The 24,633-nt window shown below is 44.7% G+C and overlaps 1 protein-coding gene across 2 annotated transcripts; it reads left to right on the top strand.

Annotated features, from left to right (window-relative positions):
- The first annotated feature begins 1,477 nt into the window (after window positions 1-1,477).
- On the top strand, window positions 1,478-24,633 carry NDUFAF6 (NADH:ubiquinone oxidoreductase complex assembly factor 6). Of its 2 annotated transcripts, XM_060277698.1 has the most exons (9): window positions 1,478-1,695; window positions 4,428-4,527; window positions 5,652-5,774; window positions 12,217-12,273; window positions 13,238-13,340; window positions 15,298-15,431; window positions 18,340-18,441; window positions 22,346-22,402; window positions 23,106-24,633. In XM_060277698.1, the coding sequence occupies exons 1-9, from the start codon at window positions 1,487-1,489 to the stop codon at window positions 23,232-23,234; spliced, it is 1,014 nt and encodes a 337-aa protein (XP_060133681.1). In that variant the 5' UTR covers window positions 1,478-1,486; the 3' UTR covers window positions 23,235-24,633. The 2 variants fall into 2 exon arrangements, with proteins under 2 accessions (XP_060133681.1, XP_034980385.1); XM_035124494.2 differs by lacking the exon at window positions 1,478-1,695 and having other exon boundaries at window positions 4,430-4,531.

The raw sequence follows: 24,633 nt of genomic DNA, 5'->3' as shown, positions 1-24,633 counted from the left end.
CTGGTAACGGTGCTGGATTATGTCCACCCAGATAAAATGCCAAACCGTAATTCAAGAGCAACCCCCCAGGCTGAGACTGACACAACAAGGTATCTCGCCCCTGAAGATCTGGTCTGGGTGAGGAACTATTCACGAGGTCCGCGGTGGGTGGCCGGTGTGATCACCCGGGCAAGTGGACCTGTGTCCTATTATGTGACCTTGGAAAATGGGCAAGTTTGGAAGAGACATATAGATCAGCTGAGGCGCCGGGCGCTCAGCAGGGAGGAGTCAGATAATTCATCCCTGGCTAATGACGCACAGCTGCAAGACCAGAGTGAAAATGGTCCAGAGGTACAGTCACCAGGGGCTTCAGCAAATGAACCAGGGTCTGCTAGTCCTCATGATGACGAGGTACAGGTCGGGGACCCTGAGATGTCTGGGACTCCATCTGTTCCTGATGAAACCCCTATAGCAGCCCCTCCACCACAGGTAACACCCAATCCAGAACCTGCAACACCTGTTGTCAGGAGATCAGGTAGAAGTTGTAGGACCCCACAGTACCTGAGGGATTACGTCTGCTGTGCTCACTAGGGGGGGAGGGGTGTTGTGTATTGAGTCAAAGGATTTTATATCTGTATTATTATTGTCTGTATTTGCATTAGGATAAAGTAACTGCCTTTTGGTTCCAGAGGGTACAGCTACTATTGGTTCATTTAAGCTGCTGTATTTGGATCCTCTGTCTTATTGGTTTCCTCCAAAAGGCAGCACTGTGATTGCTTGATATTGTTCCCTCCAAAATGTATCCCTTCCTAGCTAGTCCCCTGTCCCTATAAATGTAGCTTTCCTCTCCTCAGTCTTCAGTCTTGTTCACTTTAATAAAGAGCTGTTACTAGAGAACTGTCTCCAGCATGTTTTGTCAAGAGAGCTGAAATCACAAACCCCACGTCACAACAACTTTAATCTGCTTTTGTATTTTTACTTCTGCATATTTTAAAGTATAGTTGTAAATTTATCTCGATGGTATTGTTTTATCTTTTTGTAAACCGCTTTGAGGTGTGTTTTTTTTTAAAAAAAACACAGTCAAACGGCGCATAATTTTTATGAAATCAATAGAAATGTGAAGCCAATCATTTAGCAGCGCAATCCTATGTTATGCAGGTCTACTCAGAGGTAAGCCCATATTGAGTTCAGCGCTCGCAGGTGGGGTAGCCTATGGCTGCCATTCTAGATACATTTACCTGTGGAATAAGCCCCGTGGGACACAGCACGACAGGACTTAACCTTTGCGGAGTCATGCACAAGAACACACTGCAGCTTTTCACGAGGTGGAGGCGGTGGTAGGACCCTGGCCCTTTAAGTACGGAAAGCAGCGAAGGCCGGGACTTAGCCTGGCGCTGATTAACAGGAGGGGGCGGAGCTGCCCAGCGGAGCGTCCGATTGGTCGGAGCGAGGAGAAGGCCCGGGAGAATCCCTCTCTGATTGACAGGCGGGGCGGGGCTTGAGCAGAATGGCGGCGGCCGTGGCTGCAGTCGCGGCGGCGGCTCTGGGCCGAGGGCTGCGTTCGTCTCCCTCCGCTTGGCAGCTCCGAGGTCCGCTCGCAGGCCGCAGCCGGCTGCTCTGCCCCGCCGCCTGCGGAGGGGGCGCGCCGGCTGTGGCCGCTGCCTCTCACCAGTCGGGGGCCGGGGAAGGCGAGCGCTACTGCATGGAGCTGCTGCGGTGAGTCGCTGCCCCGCCCAGATTCCTCCTACTCGCGGCTCGGAAATTTCGTTTCGTTTATTTTTGAAACGCTCCGATGATATGTTGGTGCCTATGTGCTGTTGGTGCATGTGATCTGTGCAGCGCACTCGGCGCTGCCTGCTCGGGGCCCCCAGGAGGGTTTTCGACCTTGGGCTGCGATCGTGTGAAAAGAGGGAGACCCGTGTACATTCCCTCCTTGGGGGTCGCCTCTGGTGGAGCACATGGTGTCTCCCCCTCCAGCCCACCCCAATTCTATCCAGCCTGGTGCCTTCCAGATGTGCTGGCTGGGCCTGGTGGGAGTTAATATTTATTTTCCATTTTCTCTCTCCCAGGAGCGAAAGGTGGATGAACATGGTTCTGTCCGCTTCTCCTTTAATCTTCACAACGATTCTGAGAGCCAGTGACAGGCTCAAGGTCACCCAGCGAGCTTCGTGGCAGAGGGGGGGGATTTGAACTCTGGGCTTCCCCGGGTCCTGGTCTGGCACTCTAACCATTAGGCCACACTGGCTGCCCGCCCAAGCTGTGTTAACCTTCCGGTTGGATTACTGCAATGAATGCACTTTATGCAGGCCTCCTTTTTAAAAGCAGTCCAGAAGCTGTAGCTGGTACAGAATGCTGTCTCTGCCCAAGCAATGTGTTGGACAAGATGGGGAATCATGTTATGCTTACCTTCAAAAGCAATGTGCTGGCTGTTAGTGAGCTGCTGGACCCAGGTCATGGTCAGGGTCAACATCTGGAGGGCACCAGGTTGGTGATGGCTGCTTTGGAACAACTTTGTGAGCTGGGTTAGCCTGGCAGCTGCTGCTGACTGGCCCAAGCTCACTTACTGAGCTCCATGGCTAAGTGGAGACCTGAAACTGGGTTTCCCCAGTCCTTGTATGACACCATAATCCTTACTCCAGAAGTCATTTAATAAAGTTTGTTGCTCTGTGAAGAGCTTTGTCAGAAGTTCTTCGCTCTCTAGTTGATGCTGCATCTGAACTAACCTACCAGACAGTGAGATTGATAGAGAAGGGCAGTATCTCAGTGGTAGAGCCATCTGTCTTGCATGCAGAAGGTCCTGAATTCAATCCTCAGCATCTCCAGGTGGGGCTGCAAGACCATGGCATGAAATCCTAACTCAGAATGAAACAGCTGCCGATGTTCTTATGAACAAAGGCAGGCACAGCTTTTCTTTAGAATCAAAGTTTTCAAAACACGTACAGCAGAATGAGATGGCGAAATGCTGGCTTGAGGCTGGCTGATTTAGGGTGAAGCAAGTTGCTACTTATGTACTGTAATTGATTGTTACAGTAGTTTTACTCCCTGGGGGAGGTGTTTGTGGAATTTTCCACCTTGGCTGCCAAAATTACTTGGGCAGCCTTGGATTATTCACCTTGACTTTGGGGTCTAGTGGCAATGAGCCATTTTTCTGTTCTGTCTCATGTTGCAAAAGGCAGGAGGCTTCAGTGCTGAAGTGGTAGAATGAACTGCCACCACTCCATACTGCAGGTGGAAGAATTGTATACAGTATAATCTCTGCTGCTGCTGCTTCTTTTTAGTGATTTTCTGCAATATTGCTAGTTTAGTGGTCCATGATATGCTTTCAAGTGATTCCCCAAAACTTGATGGAAATAATTACGGAGTGAGAGGAAAATGCCCAATCCTGTCACACCGCTGATTTTTAAAATAGTATTGGGAACCCCTGACGTTGCATAGCACTGCAGCCCAGAGTTCAGCATTGGTAGTGTAAAAGTCTACTACCGGTATGAGTGTGCACTGCTCCTTTTATAGCATGGGTAGGCAAACTAAGGCCCGGGGGCCGGATCCGGCCCAATCGCTTTCTAAATCTGGCCCGCGGACGGTCCGGGAATCAGCATGTTTTTACATGAGTAGAATGTGTCCTTTTATTTAAAATGCATCTCTGGGTTATTTGTGGGGCATAGGAACTCGTTCATTCTCCCCCCCCCCAAATATAGTCCAGCCCCCCACAAGGTCTGAGGGACAGTGGACCGGCCCCCTACTGAAAAAGTTTGCTGACCCCTGTTTTATAGAGTAGAAGAGATTCCTGCCCTATGGAACTTCCAGCCTGAAAATTGATACAGGGGGGACAGGGAGAAGGAAGCAGAGGTCACTGGGAGAAGATTATGTTTTTTCAATGGTGAAAGAGCAGGAGCAAAGGTTTTTGGCAGCATTATATTGGGATAAGACAGCATAGAGATGCCGTAAGAACAAAGAGTTTCTGCTGCACCCTGGACTGAACAGGAAGCCAGTGTAGGGATTGAAAGAGGAGCATATGCTTTTCGTGCAGGAGCTCCCAGGTCCAATTCCCAGCATCTCCAGGTAGGGTTGAAAGAGACTCCTTCATGCAACAGTGGAATGCCACTACCGGTCAGTGTAGACAATAATAAGTTAAATGGACCAATAGTCTCCTTTGGTATAAGACCACTTCCTGTATTTCCAAGGGCTGATTGAATGGCAGTGTTCTAGGCAGGAGCGGTTGGATGGGGAATATAACTGCAAACATCTCCATGGGTTCTAAGTTTAAACCACAAATTCTCCCACAGGGGGTTTGTTTGCTAATGTATGTGTGGGTGGTCTTGACAGGAAGAGTGCTTGAAATTGCATCATGATTTCCCTGAACTGGGGAAAGTTTGTATTTACTTTGCTTTTGTTTAATTGAGCTTGTAGTGGAACATAACGCTTGTATCTATTTTTGTTTTCCTCTCTAGGAAACGTGATTATGAAGGGTTCCTCTGTTCGTTACTGTTGCCTGCAGAGTGCCGTCGCTCTGCTTTTGCCCTGAGAGCCTTCAATGTAGAACTAGCCCAGGCAGGTATTAAATTATACATTAGTAAAATGTTGAATTCTTTTTTAAAAAGTGACATTTAAATTTGCCTTTTTCCAGTTCCATGTTACACTGATCTGTTCAGTGAACTTTCCATAATGTACCCCACATCTCTTTCTTGAGTGGCTGCAGCAAGGGTAGCCTACATGATGTCACCCAGAAGTTGTGGACCACAATTCCCATTGGCCATTCTGTCTGTGAGTCGGAGTTCACAACATCTGGCTTGAGAGCAGTACATGTGAAAAGGATCTAGGGGTCTTGGTAGACCACAAACGTGACATGAGTCAGCAGTGTGATGCAGCAGCTAAAAAAGCCAATGCAATTCTGGGCTGCATCAATAGGAGTATAGCATCTAGATCAAGGGAAGTAATAGTACCACTGTATTCTGCTCTGGTCAGACCTCACCTGGAGTACTGTGTCCAGTTCTGGGCATCACAGTTCAAGAAGGATACTGACAAGCTGGAACGTGTCCAGATGAGGGCAACGAAAATGGTCAAAGGCCTGGAAACGATGCCTTATGAGGAACGGCTTAGGGAGCTGGGTATGTTTAGCCTGGAGAAGAGAAGGTTAAGGGGTGATATGATAGCCATGTTCAAATATATAAAAGGATGTCATATAGAGGAGGGAGAAAGGTTGTTTTCTGCTGCTCCAGAGAAGCGGACACGGAGCGATGGATTCAAACTACAAGAAAGAAGATTCCACCTAAACATTAGGAAGCACTTCCTGACAGTAAGAGCTGTTCGGCAGTGGAATTTGCTACCAAGGAGTGTAGTGGAGTCTCCTTCTTTGGAGGTCTTTAAGCAGAGGCTTGACAGGCATATGTCAAGAATGCTTTGATGGTGTTTCCTGCTCGGCAGGGGGTTGGACTGGATGGCCCTTGTGGTCCCTTCCAACTCTATGATTCTATGATCTGGACTGTCCCTTTGTAATGTCTAAAACCTTTGTTTTGTGCAGTGCTGATAGCCAGCTTGATTGTGCGGTGAATAAATGTAGCAGGTGGCACTCAAGGAATTGGGTATACGCAAAGAAAGAAATGTTGGCTTGATTATTTTAAGATCAATACATTGCAGCATCATTCACTGCCAACATAACATCGCTGCTGTTCTAGATTAAAGAATCCGTAACTCAGAAGACAATCGGCTTGATGAGGATACAGTTTTGGAGGAAGGCTGTGGAAGACATGTATCATGACAACCCACCACAACAGCCAGTAGCCGTAGAGCTGTGGAAGGTAAGAAGTATATATTTGTACTACAATTCACGTGTGCTCGCCATTCTTTTAATCTTTCGGGACATGCTGTTGGCAAACCAGCCATTTTTGATGCACTTGGTCCAAGCAGCTTGAATTCAAGGTGATGCAGATGTTTAAAAGAGGAAACATAAGCACAGCTGTGGTTTGCCTCTGAGTGGGAATTTTGGTATTTTCTTGCATTGGAAAGTTATGGGAAGATTAGGCCAGGCATTTTAACTGACCTGTTAAGCTCAGCATTTTTCAGTCAGATACCCTGGGCCTGCTTTATTTCAAGCATCTAAATCAGGGGTCAACAAACTTTTTCAGCAGGGGGCCGGTCCACTGTCCCTCAGACTTGGACTATATTTTGGAAGAAAAAAAAGGAACGAATTCCTATGCCACACAAATAACCCAGAGATGCATTTCAAATAAAAGGACACATTCTACTCATGTAAAAACACCAGGCAGGCCCCACAAATAACCAAGAGATGCATTTTAAATAATAGGACACATTCTACTCATGTAAAAACATGCTGATTCCTGGATCGTCCGGGGGCCGGATTTAGAAGGCGATTGGGCCGCATCCGGCCCCCGGGCCTTAGTTTGGGAACCCCTGATCTAAATCAAGGGCAGTGAACCACTGGCCCACAAGCCAGATCCAGGCCCACCAAGCCAATGGTGGCATTGGCAGCGCTGAATGAAGTCCCCCACCTCACCCCTACTTTTCGTCATTGAGAGCCCTGAGAAACAGCAAGGAATCGTTTGCCGCAGGTTGGGGTGTAATTTCTTCTTTCTGGAGACCTTCAACCTGCTCTTGATTGCAGCAAGTAGACGAGAGGTGCTTTGTTCAGGGCCGGAAATGGTAAATTGGGTCAGGGGCTGGTGGGTAATTCCATGGGGCTTAGCAGAATGGTTTAAAACCTTTCCACCCAGCCTAGGGCTGTGATGTGGAGTAAAATGCTACTGCTACTACTACTGCTACCATCCCACCCGTTCCTCTGCTGATCAGTGAATGCTGTGTTTGGTGTGTGTCTGCTTTGATGCGTGCTTGCATGTGTGAGAGAGTGTGGTGTGGCCACACCTGCTGCTAGAATCTGCCCCAGAGGGGTTGCAATGGGACAATAATGTTATCAGGCTGAAAAAAGTTAGATACCCCAATTTAGGAAATCTGCAGAATGATTCATCTGGTTTAAGTGAAGTAGATTAAAAGTTAAGCAGCTCTCCACGAAATCACCTGCCAATCTGGAGGGGAAATGGCCAAGGAGACACTTCTGCTGATCTCTAGATGCTCACAAATCCACTCATCAGTGGCAAATGTCACTGGTGAGCAGAGTACCCTTCCCAAAGGCTGGCTTAGTCCCCCCCCCCCCAACGTGATTCCCAGAAATTTCAGAGGAACAGTAAAAAAACAACTGCCTTCTACCAAGCCAGACCATCAAACACCATAGTGGCAGCAATTCACGAGGGTTTTCAGACAGAAATCTTTCCCAGTCCTACCTGGGGATACCAGGAATTGAACTTGGACCCTGATGCTTGTGGTTTGCCATAGAGCAGGCATCCCCAAACTTCGGCCCTCCAGATGTTTTGGACTACAATTCCCATCTTCCCTGACCACTGGTCCTGCTAGCTAGGGATCATGGGAGTTGTAGGCCAAAACATCTGGAGGGCCGCAGTTTGTTTGTTTTTTTAAAAAAATTTATTTATACCCCGCCCTTCCCAGTCAAGACCGGGCTCAGGGCGGCTAACAACAAATAATATCAACACAAATATAAAAGAAACAATTCAGTTAAAACAACAGAATAATACAATGTTAAAATTCAATTTTAAAATTAAAAATCTACGAATAAGATAAAACCATTATAAATAAAACCCTAGGGGAGGGTAACCGTGGGGTCAGACTGCGTCAGTCCGAAGGCCAAACGAAACAGCTCTGTCTTGCAGGCCCTACGAAAAGATGACAAATCCCGCAGGGCCCTAGTCTCCTGAGACAGAGCGTTCCACCAGGTCGGGGCCAGTACTGAGAAGGCCCTGGTCCTGGTCGAGGCCAGCCTAACCACCTTGTGACTTGGGATCTCCAATATGTTATTATTTGTGGACCGTAATGTCCTCTGTGGGTCATACCGGGAGAGGCGGTCCCGTAGGTACGAGGGTCCTAAGCCGCATAAGGCTTTAAAGGTCAAAACCAGCACCTTGAACCTGATCCTGTACTCCACCGGGAGCCAGTGCAGTTGGTAAAGCACTGGATGAATATGATCCCGCGGCCGGGACCCCGTAAGGAGCCTCGCCGCGGCATTCTGCACCCGCTGGAGTTTCTGGGTCAGTTTCAAGGGCAGCCCCGCGTAGAGCGAGTTACAATAATCAAGCCTAGAGGTGACCATCGCATGGATCACTGTGGCTAGATCAGTTTGGGGATGCCTGCCATAGAGCTATGGCCTGCCATAGAGCTATGGCTTTTGCAACCAAATTACAAAACACAGGTGTGAATTTGAAATCATTGAAATCAATGTGACCTCCACCTGGTGCAGTTCAGGAGTACCGTAGATTAAGGCTGTGTTTCTAAGCATTCTTTATTGACAGTCACCCAGTTGTTGTTGTTGTTGTTGTTGTTTTTAAAAAGATGAAACTTGCTTCCTAGTTAATTAACTTGCATGTCAATATACAGTGTTTTAAATCCAATGTTGTACTAGAAAGCAATTACTATAAAAGCTGGCCATATTGCTTTTTAAATGTATGTAAATGGTATTAAAGTCAAGAATAATAGAAGAATAATCAAATCTGTATGAGTGATCAAATCTTCAGTGCAGAATGCTTTTATTGGCTAGATATTCAAGTTTCTATACTACTTTGCGGGTAAAGGCAGATGTATGAAAAAAAGATGTTGTATTGTGTCCCTCAACCACAAGGTGAGCTTGGCTCCGCAACGGAATATATACCAGCAAATCAGGCATTGTCTTGGGTTCTGCACAATGCTTCTGGCAGACTTCCCACTATGCTTCTGGCAGACTTCCTGTCTTTTAGTGTGAATGCTTATCTGTCTGTCCATTAATCTTGATTTCTTTTTAAGTACACCTTTTTGTTTAAAGGCATAACTGATATAGGGGTGCAAAGGGCCAGTTGTTCATATGAGGAGGGTTTGGCCAATCAGCAGAATAGTCTTCGAAAGTACTAAAGGTTTCCTTCCTTGCTCTCTTGTAGAGAGGATTATGCATGCTTTGGATTAATTTTCAGAGAAGCATTTCCAGAGCATCCATTTCCACACATGCCTCTTATTTATCTGTTTATTAGATTTATATACTGCCTTTCATCAAAAGATCTCAGGGCAGTTTGCAAGATAAAAACAAGGTAAAAGCACAAATAAATACTCAAAACAGAAGCAACAGAACAGTAACCCCAAAGGCCTGGTTGAAGAGGGATGCCCCCTCCCCAATTAAACCCCTTCCCTTTCTCCAAAGATCTCTGGTACATAAGTATCCCTCCCCTTTTATGCACACAAGAACCGTATGAGGTAGTAGATTGGGCTGAGATACACAAACTTACGGAATATGCAGAAATGGCGAAACTTACCGGAATAATAATAAGAAATCAAGATAACAAACTTTTCATGCAAGACTGGAAATGGTTTGTTGAATATTTACAGATAATTTTTCAAACAGATAAAAACACTGGCAGGATTACTGTTATAACCTGCAGTTACATAAGAGTATATATTTAAAGAAGATAAATAAATGAGTAAGAAAAGTTGATTTGAATATGCAGAAGATACTAAAAAAAAAAATTAGGAACCGCAGAAATAAGGGGAAGGAAGTTTTAAAATGTCAAAGTGATTGTAAAACCAGTGAAATATATATATCTGAAAAATATAAATAATGGTGTGTGTGTGTGTGTGTGTTTGAAAAAATAGATTAGGCTGAGAGACGTTGAAAAGGTCATGGCCGAATAGGGACTCAAATCTGGATCTTTCTTGTTCTAATCCAACACTCTAACCACTCTACTAGGCTGCTGCCATGTATTAGTGTACAAGTTTCAACAGATGGCAGAATGCTTATTGTTCTCTCCAGTCCTTGGTGTCTCCCTCCAGGAAGGGACGGGAATAATTGTGCCAAGTTCCTTTTCAATGGTTTCCTCGTGAGCTTGGCTCTTGTCCCCTGTTTCCCTTTCCAAGTCCAGTACAGCTTGTTTACTATACTTTTTTTTTTGGCTATGGACTTGTCCAGACTTGTTTTTCTGAGTGCCCCTTATAGATGAGTCATAACTTTATTCTTTTGTGAGTCAGAGAGGGAAGAGAGTCTCTCAGAAGAGTGGTGTTATTCAAGCAATTAACATTTCTTCTGCTGCTGCAGATTGCGCACCATATTTTTGATACTCTGCATGTGTTATTGATAAGCATTTTATTGTTTAGTCAAAGTATTTACTGTGCAGTGGGGCCAACTCTTCCTCCAAGCTGGTTGGCGTACCAGACTTTATACACTTCTAAAATGGGTGTAATTCACGTTTTTCTGACACACAGATTATTTTTATTTTTATTTTTAAAAAATCATGTCTCTGCTTGCCAGTCTTTATTGTGTCTTTCCCGGCATTTGTTTTCAAGATTTATACTTAGCCTTTTGATCAAATCATCTCCAAGGCACCTTAAAGCAGATTATAATATAGCACACATCAAAATAGATTGCCTTCTTATGAGGGGGTTGTAAAGAAAAAAGTAAAGGGGGCAGGATACCCTTTCTGCAACTCCCTGGGGTTCCTGATTTTCATATGCAACTTGCAGTGAGCCCAAGATAAAGTTTCTCTCCCTACCCTCCAAGTCTGTTTTTTGCTTATAAAAGTACCTGTATTTACATCCCTCCTTTGGTGGCCATCGCTCATCCAAGGTGGCTTACAATATTAACTACAGAATAAAATAACGTCTGTGGGTGATACGCAGCTAAGCAGTTCTGCTAGTGCAAGCAGTTTTCACTACACAGCAGAACTTCCTCTCCCAGCACCCCCCCTGAATATGTTTTCGGGTTTCATCCAACCCTCCGGAGCAGATTTAGGGGATGCCACCCCATAAAAAAGGGATGCGGGTGGTGCTGTGGTCTAAACCATAGAGCCTAGGGCTTGCCGATCGGAAGGTTGGCGGTTCGAATTCCTGTGAAGGGGTGAGCTCCCGTTGTTCGGTCCCAGCTCCTGCCCACCTAGCAGTTCGAAAGTATGTCAAAATGCAAGTAGATAAATAGGTACCGCTCAGGCAGGAAGGTAAACGGTGTTTCTGTGTGCTGCTCTGGTTTGCCAGAAACAGCTTAGCCATGCTGGCCACATGACCCGGAAGCTGTCTGCGGACAAACGCCGGCTCCTTCCAGAGTCTTCCGCGACTGGACCTAATGGTCAGGGGTACCTTTACCTTTTACCCCATAAAACTAAGCTCCAATGACCGCAGCGTAAACAATGATTTTAAAACATCATAAAATACCGTGTTTCTCATATTATAAGACATGTCTTATATTTATTTTTTCCTCAAAAAAACACACTATGGCTTATTTTCAAGGGATGTCTTATTTTTTTCCTCCTCCTGCTGCTGCGGCCAGCATTGCTGCTGCGCCTATCACTATGTCTTATTTTCGGGGTATGGCTTATATTCCTTGAATGCTTAAAAATCCTGCTATGGCTTATTTTATGGGTATGTCTTAAAATATGAGAAACAGGGTATAAGCCAGTTAACACAAAAAGAAACAACATAACATGACAGCAGTATCATGTTAGAGTCTGTCTTCCTTTACAGAAACAAAAAATAAAAAAAAATTCCTTCGAGTAGCACCTTAGAGACCAACTAAGTTTGTCATTGGTATGAGCTTTCGTGTGCATGCACACTTCTTCACCTTTACAGAGGTGAACATGGATGCTCATAGGATATGTCTCTTTAATATCTTGGTTGGCATTCACCAGCAGCTTGTGGTGCAATAATCAATACTTCTGATATTTATCTCTTATTGTCATAATTGATAGTTCACTCAGCCGCTATCACTGATGAGCAAGAGAGTTGTCTCAGCCCATGCTTTCACTCTCCATTCTTTCTCTAAATTAGCTTGGATGTTAATGTTAAAATCCCAATTTAAGCTACGCATCTGGCAGAAAACCTGATGAGTTCAAGATGTCTCTCTGGAGTAAATAGGATTATGGGGAAAGGTTTGGCTTTTTTTCCTCCTTTTTTAAAAAGAAACAATCCTTTATTTAGTGGCTGATTTATATGATAGGATGATGGAAAGGGAACTTCCTATAAATCAGTAGTACTGTAGCTTTAAGACGCATGAGAACAAAACAACATGCAAATAAAATATGACCTTCTGATAAAAGCTGGTATTGTCAATATTGCTCTTCCCCATGTGCTCCCTGTTCTGACCTAACTATATTCTGGTTTGGCTTTTCCTTGTTCTCAAACGATTACATTGTGTTCCATCATTTCCAGGCAATCAAGAGGCAAAAGTTAACCAAAAGGTGGCTTATGAAGATTATTGATGAAAGGGTAAGGTTTTTCCCCATTTAAAATGTTCATCCATGTGAGTTTTTATTCTACTTGATTCTCTGCCCAGAAAGCCTGTGTTCTTGTGTTGCCAGAAAGCCTGTGGGAAACAAAATACCCCCTCCACATAGGAATAAAGTTTTTATACAGGATTTTTCGTTATACTATGAATGAGCATACCGTATTTACATTTGAGTTACAGTCATTGTTTGTATCCAGCTCTGCTTTTCCACTTGTGCAATGAAACATCCCTTCCTCACACCCTCCAAATTTGCTCTAGAGCCGTGCTTACCAATGTGGGTAAATTTGATTTTTATGGGGGGCAATATGGAAGCTTGTTTAGACCAAGTTAATGGCCTTTTAGTCTTCCTCCATGTGAATAGGAATTCCCTTTTTGAAGAATAAGAATTATATGTCACTGGGGGTGGGGGGAGCACCAGGATTTTAGAGATGCTTAGGTGGGGCATCGCCAAAAAAAGGTTGGGAACCACTGCTCTAGAGGGTTGGGAGATCCACTGGAGCAGGTTTGGGTGGTGCATTGGGACAGGAAGGAGAAGTCCTGTTATGCAATTGGAACTCTGTTAGGCAACATTGGATACAACCCATTATTCGCCGCCACCCCCCACCCCCCCGAGCCCTAAACTGCGATGAGAGCTATGATTAGTTTCGAATTAAGCCCACCTCATACCATAGCTGTGTTCATACATAATGACAAGCCATACTTCTTGGCGTATTGTGATGTTTATTGGGAATGAGCAGCATGCCTGTTTGCTCCTGTTCTGCTCCTCTCCTGTAATGAACAGGATAAAACGAACCAGGAAGCCTTGATTTCCCATTTCATCTGAAGCAGGGATTGTGGTTTGTTGCTCTCTATTCGCTATTTTTCCGTGATGAGAGTTTGCTTTGAGACCAGCAATCCATTCAACCAACTTAGCCCAGTGTTTGTTTTCTGTGTTCAAACTCCTAGGAAAAAAACATGGATGATAGAGCCTATCGGGATATCGGTGAGCTTGAAGCATATGCTGAAAACACCCAAAGTGCTATCCTTTATTTGACGTTGGAAATGCTTGGTAAGTGCCTCTTTAGTTGCCATGTCTGTCAATAGCCTTTTATCAATGGGTGCAGATTCCTGGGGACCGTAGCATACAGGTCCCAGCACCCTAACAAACTACAGTTCCCAGGATTCTTTGGGGCAAGCCATGTGCTTTAGATATATGGTGCAGATATAAGGCTGGTGAGGCATATCAGCATTTTTTGAAAAATTGGCTTATATATATATAGACTTGGTGTTGACACTTGATTTCACACAGCACTATAATCACAAAAGTTGCAGTTAGCACAAGAGAAATATGGTACAGTGAATTCAGCCTCCGCTTTTGGAGCCACCTCGCTCATGATTTTTCAGTTGTCTCGTAGGCACTCATATTTCTCATTGCTTACACAGAGAACCTAATTCCTGCTGTTTTGCATGGAAGAAGTGTAGCAAAAGAAGGGGTTGAGCTCTTGGTTTATGAGCCTACCATTGTCCTAGGCATTGCCCGGTACAGTGGTAAATCATAAGGATAAAAGGTTTTGTTTTTACTGTCAGGTCTTAAGGGCAGTCTTTGGAGACTAGCCCTGGTATTTACTATCAATACAAAATGAGAATCTTTGTGTTGAAAATATTCTAATATTAATGCTGAAATGATATTTGCCCATCTGGCTCAGTATTGTCTATTCCAGGGGTTCCCAAATTTGAGTCTCCAGCTATTGATGAACTACAACTCCCGTCATCCCAGGCTAGCTGGACCAGTGGTCGAGGATGATGGGAGGTGCTCCAACAATAGCTGGAGACCCAAGTTTCTATTCTGACGGGCAGCAGCTCTCCAGGGCTTTGGGGAAAGGCATCTCCCATCATCTGCCGCTTGATCTTTTTAGCTCGAGCTACCAGGAATTAATCCTGGGACCTCCTGCATGCAAAGCATGTGATCTCTCCCCAAGCCGTGCTACTTTGCCAGCAGTGGGATTGCATGCCACCTTGGTAAACACACTTTTCCAAACCTGCATTTGCTTAGATCTTGCAAACGCGGGTGTGTCATTTGTATGGCAGAATTGCTGGGTGAGGGAACAGCTGAACATTGCTCCCCTCTGAACTTCCTTGCAAATGATCCCCACTTCCCACTAAGCAAACGTAGAGTAGGGAAACCTCGCGTTTGCTCTATGACATCCTCTGTCCTCTGACAGCTCCTGTTTGCTTGTGACTTTAGTTGTGTTTTGCAGCTAATCATTTGTGCTTAGAAGTGAGTTCCCACTGGGTGCGGTGGAACGTAGAATCACAGAATGGTAGAGTTTGAAGGGATCCTGAGGATCATCTGATCCAACTGTCTGCAATGCAGGAATCTCAACCTTGACAATTGTTTATGTCACTTGATGCTGCTTTTGCTTTCACATCATCGGTTGCCTAAAAATGGGGGAGTTATGTTATGATTTTTATATAACCTCTGCTGCTCCAGCAGCAGCATATGTGCCTGTTGGTTTTCACACAGTGATTACAGCATGAGAGAGGAAGTCTATGTTATCTCCTCCTGATCATGTGATGTTTTGGTTTCTTTTGTTTCTGCTTCTCAATGGAGTAAGAAGCAAGATGCCTAGCTCTGTTCTGTTGGAGTTTTTATGAGCAGAGAAACAAGAGACTGGACTGTGTAATTAGCCTTACAATAAAGTAGCTTTAGTACTACTTTTGGCTTCTTCATTCCTGCTGAAATATGCATGGATCGTGTGTGTTCTTCTCAGAGGAGGAGGATTGCGTATTTGTCGGCCCTCTGGACTGCCTCGGTAGCGGCAGCCAGGGACGGGCCACTGGAAAGCTCTTGGAGCCTGGGGCAGTCTGGCGTTAGCCCCGGCAGCCTTTCCAACAAACCTGTCGTCTGTCATCCTGGTTCAAACCATATTGGACCCTGCTTAGCTTTGCAAATGGGCATGCCTTCCAGTAACTGCTCAGGATTTCATTCACAAGGTGGTTTTGATCTTCTGTTTCTGCAAGGACAGGTGTGAAGGACCTCCATGCCGACCACGCTGCCAGTCACATCGGGAAAGCACAAGGCATTGTAACCTGCTTAAGAGCGACTCCGTTCCATGCTAGCAGAGGGAAGGTGTTTCTGCCCTTGGACATATGTATGCTGGTAAGGCAATACAGCTGGGATCCAAACTCATAGCAGTAATCACAATTGCGTTTTCCCTCTAGACCAGGCTTCCTCAAACTTGGCCCTTCAGGGGTTTTTGGCCTACAACTCCCATGATCCCTAGCTAGCAGGACCATTGGTCAGGGATGATGGGAATTGTAGTCTCAGAACACCCAGAGGGGCGAGTTTGAGGAAGCTTGCTCCAGACTGTAACAGTAGGGCATATTGAATTTTTCAACTTTCACATTCCAACAATGAGAGGTGCTAAAAAGTTTGTAACATCACTTGGGAATTCAAAATATATTTTGGTTGCAAGTAATATAATTTCGTTTTGCTTGGTAAATAAAATGCACATAAAATTTCATAAAAATCATTAAAAATGATTGCCAAGTACTTATAATACAGATTAATATTATTATTTGATTTCTATATTATACATATTTTATATTACCTGACACTTTCAGAAGATAAAATTAAAATTCTTTGGCTTTCCAAGAGCAGTTTATTTGCTTCTTAATCAAACATAGACTTAACAGGCAAAATGTTGCCCAGTCACAAAAATAATAGCAGATTTGAACTCCTCATACCCAAAAGCATATTTTAAAGACCCCCCTCACTGAAGAAATTTGCAAAAATTAAGTTTCACCCCCTTAAGATGACATGTGGTACTGTAACAGCATCTGTATTTGATCAGGGCATTGATGTAAAATGTGATAGCTTATTAGCATCCACTTCTATTATCATACATTCAAGTATCGCTCCTTTCTTGAAAGGGCTTCTCTTAGTCATGTGGCTCGACTCTGTTCTGATAATGAGCAGGAAAGAAGTGAAAGGCAGGCTTTTTATTTAATCTTTGGAACAAATTGCTTCTTGATGATATTTTGCTGATACCCGTGGAGTGCAGTGCTACCTGTTGAGGGGGAAGAAAATCTGTGTGGAATACTATTCCCTCCAGTAATAGGAAGCTGCTTTATACTGAGTCAGGCCAATAGTCCATCTAGTTTCATATTGCCTACACTGACTGGCAGTGACTCTCCAGAGTTCTGGACAGGGGTCTCCCCTAGCCCTACCTAGGCTGCAGGCTGAAACCGGATCCTTCCGCATGGGAATCAAATACTCTACTGCTAAGCTATAACCCTTCCCCACAATTGAACCTCTCTACCAACGTACCTGCAACCTATAATTTGACACAGGAAAACTACAGAGGAAGGGTAAGCAGGGGGAAACAGGGTGGCAAGATGTGACAGTTTCAGTTAAACATGTGGCTTGGCTTTGTCACAGCCTCGTACAGTGGTGTGTACGGTGGCATCGTTCACATAATAAAAAAACTACCTTGGAGATTTTGACATTTTCAAAAGTGGGGGTCTGTGGCTTGGCCATTGAAAAACAGGGAGTCCACAGCAATGGGGAACCACTGACCTAGTGCCATAAAGAGCCCACAGTTGCCTGCAGTTCCCACCCCCTAGTTTGCTAAAAGGCCATGGAGGAAGGGGGGCTGCTGTCTCTGCAGGCCAGCTGGGAATGTGGGCTGGTAGCCTCTTGGTAGGCTAGTTTTCAAAGCCACTTGTACCCAAAGGGCTGGTGGAAGAGAGATGGATCACGCACCCTGCCCCGCCAGTTTCCATGCTGGCCATGCAGGAGGGATGGAATGGCCTGTCCCTTCTCTGTCAACCCAGTCACTTGCCTGAATGGACTTCCTTAGTTTCCTGCAGCAGCCAGGTGCTTTGTTAAATACACAACTGGCCTCCGTCACAGTGTGACCTTGGGCAACAGGAAGCCTCTGTTGTAACTTACACTCGAGGGTGGGGAGGTTTGGCTTGATCCTTGGAGTGACTGGCGCACACTTATTATTAATAATAATAATAATTCAATTTATATCCCACCCTTCTTCCCAAACAGCCCAAACACACCACTAGAACAATATCTTTAAAAACGTTCCAGGAACAGTTTTAAAACAATCACATTCTCTCAGCCCGGTGACTTCAGGGCTGTCAGGAACCATGCCTTTCAGCCATCAAATACTTGAGTAAACGAATGTGTTTTTAAATTTCCCCTGCAAGTCAATAATGGGTAAGACAGGTGGGCCTCACCAGGGTAGGATGCGCTGCAAGCGAGGAACCGCTAATGAGGAATTCCTGTCATGCGACAACGCCAGCAGGGCAACCCCAGAAGGCCTCACCTGTTGATCCAAGATGGTTAATACTGGGGAAGGGACTCTGTTAGATACCCTGTTCCCAAGCTGTTTAGGGCTTTATATGTTAGCGCCAATGCTTTGAATTGGGCCCACTAGGCCAGGGTTGTCCAACCGGTCGACCACGATCGACTGGTCGATCCCCGGGAGGTTTGAGTCGATCGTGGGCTCTTTTTCCGGCCCTGCCCCCTCGCCCCGTCCTCAATTCGCACATGATCACTAGAACAGAAGACTGAGTTTTCTCTGGGAGGCTGTATGTTTCCTGGTTGATATTTTGGTGAGTGTTTTTCCCTTTTTCCCCTAAAGAAAGCTCAACACTGAGCCAGGTTCTTTTCTGTGAGTAGATCACAGTCTCTTGGGAGTTGGGCGTCCCTGCACTAGGCCACTCACAGCCATCAGGCTGCCCCACTTCCTCTGTCAAATGCCCCCTCTTTAAAAAATGGTTGCTGACTTGAAGCATTTATTTTTCCTTTGCTATTTTTGCCTGATCAGAAGCAGGTAGAATGACATTTCTGTACAGGGTATGCAAAGCCTGAGGATGTTTCATAAGAGAGGAAGAGTGTGGGATCATGTGCTGACATGATGCGATTGAAAGTGCCAAATTAAAAATGATAATCGTGCTGCAATTGTGTAGGCAGGCCATTCCTAATTTATTTACCAGAAATGTTTTTAACTTGTGATGTTTTCTCCTCCTCACCCCCTTCCTGGTTGTATTAGCATGGTGTTTCGCAAGAGGATTTCATCAGACGTAATCAGGAGAAGAAAATGAGAGATGTAATATATGACATTGCCAGTCAGGCCCACGTACATCTGGAGCACGTGAGTTTCTGCCCTTTCCCCTGGTATCTCTGTAAGAACATTATTGTAAACAATGGCTGTGCAAAACAATTCCTCCCTTTAGACTTTTGTAGCATCCAGCATTTTGATGGTAGACAGTATAGCCTTTGGTTGTTGGTGGCTTTGAGCCGATGGATCCCACCCTGTTTGCCTAGGATGGGGGCTGAAAAATGAGCTTTGAATGTGATCAGAAGTCTTACATGGATATTTTATGATATTCTATATTTTATGATAGGGTGCCATGGAAATATTCTCATAAATAAATGTTCATGTTTTTTTTAAAAGTGTGGTGGAACCCACACACACATAGAGAAACGCTGTGAAAAACTGCTTTTCTCGTTGAATTTGGCGTAGCTCACTGTTGCCATCTAGGGTCACATTTGTATATTGCACTTTACGGCACATTTAAAACGTTTTATTTGCAGCTGTATAGCTGAGTCCTGTGTTTAAGTGAGCCACCTCCATTTGAAGAAAAAGCAGCCTTCGAGCCCCAATTCAGAGTATTCAAGAAACCTGGGGGAAATAGTCCCCTCCCTGACTGCTATTTGTTCCCAGAGGTGCTGTTTTGCTGGAAACAACCCCATTAGGGGCAAATAGCAGTTGGGTTGGAGGGGGGGGTGTCAATAGATTTTTGATGCATGGCTTTGTTCCAGATCAGGGCCCCCATAGATGCTTTCCCTTCAAAATTATAAATGCCCAGTATAATTACATGTTTTTAAAAGCATGAACAACACGGCCTGTATCTTGGCCCCTGCAAAAGTGACACCTGCTCAGATACTTTTCGCAGGGATGCCTCCTGAAACCTGCTCCTACTAGCAGCTGGTGCTGTCTTGCAGCTCAGCCCAGGTGGTATCCCTGATTAGTGCTGTCACTTTCAGGTTTTGCAAAGCCAATGGAAAGAGGCACAGGCTTTCTTGTGCTCCTCTTGGTGCCTGCGCTGTCATTAACACCCGATATAACGAGTGGCAAACTGAGCGAGACAAAACACAGCAAAAGAGAAGGCGCTGTAAATGGCGCAGGCAGCATAGCCTAAACCACGAGGCCCATTTCTTTTTTGTCCTGCGGTCTCTACTTGTCCTGTTTGACGGTAATGCGATGCGGTGTGGACAGGGCCTTTTGTTGAAGACTCAGCTGGCACTTTTGTTGGATGCCCCCTGTCTCCACTTGCAAGCTGCTCTGCTGCTGCTTCCACGGTTGGACGAAGGCTCCTTTCTCAGCAAACCATTAAATAAATTGGCATCCTCTCTCGTCCCAGCCCTGTTCCCCACCCACCCACTAACACAGACAAAGGCGATAGCTAGGTATACAAATCCATAATCCATAAAGGTTATGTGTTAATTCTGTTGAGAATGGATGGGGAAAAAATGATTTACAGTGAGTGAGCTTTGAAGGGCCAGTTCATGTTTTTGGTAACTGAGGCAAGATTGGACTGTATTTTCAGGCAATATACTGAGCTGTAACCGGGATGAAATTATTGACCGTGGTAAATGCAAATTGAACTAAATGGATGGGTGCCTGCAAAGCTTGATGAAAGTTGGTGTTCTAGAGAATCTTCATTTATGGCCAGCAGGGGGCAAAATGAACCTTCTGAGTAAGATGATTCAGATTTTCTTTCAGTTTGATGTCCTCAGAATTGCAGACTTTAACCGGGGGAAATGTTGTAACTCCTGCTAGCATCCTGATTTAGTTCTGTGTGTCACTTGATTGATTAACTTCTATCTGTGTTTGCAAAGTGAAATAATGTGCTGTCAGCCAGACCTTGAAATTCAATTAACTATTAATTTCATCTCTTAACACTTGTTTTTCCTTCAAAAAAAAAGAATGGGTGGGGTGGGGGTGGGCAAAGCAATTAACAATACTTTACCCCAAACAAATATAACAATATTGGAAAAGGCAAATTGACTAGGGACGCTTGAGCAGTTTGATTTCTGTGAATTCCTTGGGGCTCAGACGTAGTCTTTTTGATGGTGCTTTATCAATGACAGTAATGATTGGCTGTCTTTTAGCTTTGACATGTTAAATATTCCTGTTATTGGAGAACTTGGCCTACAAAGGGATTCTTAGAAACCAAGCAAGTCATTGTTCTTTGATACAGTGGATCCTCTGGATACAAACTTAATTCATTCTGGGGATCCGAACGTACCCCAAAAAGTCCGCATCTACAGGCGCCACTTCTGCGCACGCACACGGCATGACAGAGCACTTCTGAGCATGCGCACGCGGCGAAACCTGGAAGTATACACTTCCGGGTTTGCTGCGTTCGCAACCCGAAAGTTTCGTTACCTAAAGGTAACGTAACCCGAGGGTCCACTGTATTAAGATTTTGTTTAAGGGATTGGTGGAAACCTTTTTTAAAAAATTGCACTTGCAATCCAGATGACGCTGAAATATTTACTTCAGCCATGCAAATAATCTGAAGAGTCCATTGCTTCCCACTCTTTCTTGTTGTTTGTTGATGTCCTTCCTGCCCACACACCACAACCTAGTCATTCATGCTTCTTCAGCTGCCTGCCTGGACAGCTGAAATAGTCTTCTTCTGTGTTCCAGCACAGAAATAGCAGTTCAGTGCTGTGAAGCCTCTGTATGCTTTCCTGTCAAGCATGGGAGAGAGCATGCAGTATTATGGCTTTGCTCTTTTGCCCTGACATTTGGCTGCTTCTGTCAGTCTTCCAAGATTGGCACTTAAGGAGAAAATACAGTGCTCTTTTCAGCTTGGCCTTGTGGGTGTGTTGGAATTTGGTTACTTACCTGAGCCATTGAGTCGGGGGGGCAAATGGCACCTCTGTCTTATTGCATTACTTAATGTGCTCGTCTTACACCTGGGATGCAGCTGATGTGTGAAGCATATTCTCATTTTGGTTGTAAACCTTCAAGGCAACTCCAAATCAAGCAAAAGTGTTTGGTGGTTGGTCCTCAGTTAGAGCTTGAGAGTAGTGCAATTCTTTGCCATGTTTTTTGTGGCGACCAATGAATTAATTCAGAATTAAACTTCCTTTTACATCCAGCAACACAGTTAAGAGTGTGAGTCAACAACTTTGATCATGCATAGATCAGGCATTGGCCTATTTCATTGTTCAAAGCTTGGATTGTCACCACAGCACTAATAGAAATTAACTGATGTTGTTGATGTTGCTGCTGTTGTTGTTAGATGAGCGGGATGTAGCTCAGAGCATCTGCTTTGCATACAGGAGGTCCCAGATTCAGTTCCTGGTATTCCTAGCTACTGCTATGAAGGACTCCTGCCTGAAATAAAAAAATTATATTTATGTGCCGCCCATCTGACTGGGTTGCCTCAGCCATTCTGGGCAGCTTCCTGCAAAAATTAAAAATACATAAAAAACTTCCCTTTACAGGGCTGCCTTCGGATGTCTTCTAAAAGTTGTATCATTGTTTATCTGTTTGACATCTGATGGGAGTGTGTTCCACAGGGCGGGCGCCACTACTGAGAAGGCCCTCTGCCTGGTTCCCTGTAACCTCACCTCTCGCAGTGAGGGAGCCCTCAGAAGACCCTCGGAGCTGGACCTCTGTGTCTGGGCTGAAAGCCTGGAGAACTGCTGTCAGTCAGTGTAAACAATACTGAGCTCGATGTTCTAATGGTGTGCGACAACTTCCTGTGTTTCTATGGTGATGGCATAGTCCAGAGAAGAGGGAAAATCTACAGGATCATGTTTCTGGCAGTCAAAAGGTTACAGAGAGTGTAAAGAAGCACAGTTAGATTTTGCAGGGACTGACATGTTTTCCCGGGTCTGTTGTTACATTTTGATGTACATGATAAACCTGGTTGTGCATGGCATGACAGTGCCCAGTTCGTGAAAAATCTTGCGGTATGCTCAGTATTTTGACTTGCCTCTTGAAATCTAATGTGTTTTTTTCTGTCTGTCTGCAGGCTAGGTCCTTCAGGAAGAATGTTCCTGTTAAAGCATTTCCTGCCTTTCTCTATACCGTAAGTGGGGCTACTGCATTTTTACCCCCTTGAAAATAACTTTTCAATTGGCAATATGGATCTTTCCCTGGATACTTCAAGAAAGGTCGGGGTGCTGCTTGTAATCTGGGTGGCTCTGCTCCCCCCCCAAGTGTGCCCCAGGGCCTTCTTTGAAATCCAGACCTCCTGTTTCTTAGATGCACATCGGAATTTGATGTGTTCTGCAGTGCTGCTTCTGATAGCTTCATTCTCTCTATAGCCAATGTTCAGGCTGTGGGTGCTGTTGGTTATGTAACAAGAATGGCACCATTTTTGCACAAGAGGGAGGAAACCACAGGCTTTGAGTATCCCAGGGTTTGCAAAAGTACAAAATCTCTTTGGAGTGTGCTAAAGAGAGTGGAACAGACACCAAAAAATCCCAGTGAAGACTGAGCATACTCAGTGGATGCCCAGCACAACATGGGGAGGGGGGGGGGTAGGGTAGAAAACCAGGAGGAGGGGTGGAAGAAAAGTATTTATCTTGATCAGGCACAGTCTACACTGCCAACATTTTGGTGCAGGCTTGGCTTTTGACATCTTAACTTTCATCAATGTGATTTTTTTTTGCCATCAATGTGATTCCCCCCCCCATCCATTGCTGCTGTTAATCTCTTGTCCTTTCACTTTAATAATAATAATAACAACAACAACAACAACAACAACAACAAATCCATTTCTTTTCCAGGTTGCTGTTGAGGATTATTTGAATAAAATACAGAAAGTTGACTTTGATATATTTCATCCAAGTTTGCAGAGGAAGAGCACTTTACTACCTTTGCATTTGTATATTAGATCCTGGAAAAAAACATATTAAAGTATATTCTACATGAGTTCCGAGTTCTTTCTGGTTATTGTTGGCTGAGTTTTAGCCTCACTCACCTTGCAGCGAGTTTTTAACCCTCTTCTCCTTCCCTGCCCACTGTTACGATCACAACAATTATGTCAGGGGAGTTAGACTGAACTAGTATCAGAGTAAACTTATTGGCTAAACCAGGATTTGAACCCAGGTCTCCCCATTGATGTCCACCATGCTTCACTACACCACACTGGCTGTATTTCTAGGTTAGACTGATTGCTGGCAGGGGAGCAAATTCCTAGGGGCCCATGGGCACCCACAAACTTTTTGCTGTGGGTGCCTGGCCTCCGACCCCCCCCCCATTGGCCAGCTGCCTCCCCCTCTGACTGCTGACTTCCTAGCATATGTGCTGTTTATGTTTAACACCCTGGCTAGCTATTTGTTTATTTAAATCATGTCTTGCCTTTCCTTTTGTGGATAGCAACAGATAAAAAACAAAATTACAAAAATTAATAAAAACAAGATTTTAAAAAGAGACAAATTCTGGAGAAGCTGCCAAAACGTTGGGATGTACCACTTATGTGTACTGGACCTGTCCTGAGGTAGCTGCTTTCACAGAGAGGGCATTTGGAAGTAATGCAAAACGTTCCAATCGGACAGTGGATAAAAGTCCCCCAAATGGGATTGCTAAATTTATTTAACAGTGAAAACAAATATCTTAAAAGTAAACCCTTAATTGAGCATTTGCTGATGGCTGTGCAACCATCTGTCAGAAGGTTGTTAAAGAGGAGGACAAGAGGAGAGTCTTCTCAAACAATTAACTTGAACGATATGTCGTCTTTGAAAGCGCCACATTCACCAGAGCCAGACCTGCAGAGCTTTGCCACCTGTTCCATCATGTGTGTTTAGGCCAAACCTCTTCAGAAGTTGTGGGATTCCAAGTCCCACCAGCCCCAGCCAGAATAGCAAATGGTTCAAGCAAGGTATTGGGAATTGTAGTTCAACAACTTCTGGCACACGACAGGCTCCCCAGCACTCGACTACACCATAACCTGGCCATGGTCCATATGCTATTTACAAAAATATATATGGAAAGTAATTTCTTTCTCCTAAATGGACTGGGCTGGAAGCTTATTTGGGACCAAGCTGACTTGCTCCTGCAGCAAAGCTGCCCCTCCTTCATATGTAAGCTACCCATAGTGAGTTGAAGGTACCGTAGTGTCACAATAGGAGGGGTGGAGGGAAGAATTGGTGCCCTTGTATCTTGCAAATGAGCAGTAGAACAGTTTGTAGCAAAGCCCCAGATGCGCAAAATATCTCAATTTGGTATAACACAATTCACCCAGACATCTATCTGCTTCTCCACCTTACTACTTTGTAGCTATCGTTGAGTTGTTGAATGAAATTCCGCATGTAA

This window comes from Zootoca vivipara, chromosome 8 (genome assembly GCF_963506605.1).
Source record: "Zootoca vivipara chromosome 8, rZooViv1.1, whole genome shotgun sequence".
Lineage (NCBI taxonomy): Eukaryota > Metazoa > Chordata > Lepidosauria > Squamata > Lacertidae > Zootoca > Zootoca vivipara.
The sequence above is the reverse complement of the archived record's forward strand: the minus strand, read 5'-3'. Positions and strand labels throughout refer to the sequence as shown.

Bases quoted from the DNA above. Each gene is read 5' to 3' on its own strand.
- NDUFAF6 (XM_060277698.1), top strand. From the start codon at position 1,487: ATGGCGGCGGCCGTGGCTGCAGTCGCGGCGGCGGCTCTGGGCCGAGGG. The intron at 12,274-13,237 runs GTAAGGTTTTTC...TCAAACTCCTAG, and splicing joins TGAAGATTATTGATGAAAGG to GAAAAAAACATGGATGATAG. The intron at 18,442-22,345 runs GTGAGTTTCTGC...GTCTGTCTGCAG, and splicing joins CCCACGTACATCTGGAGCAC to GCTAGGTCCTTCAGGAAGAA.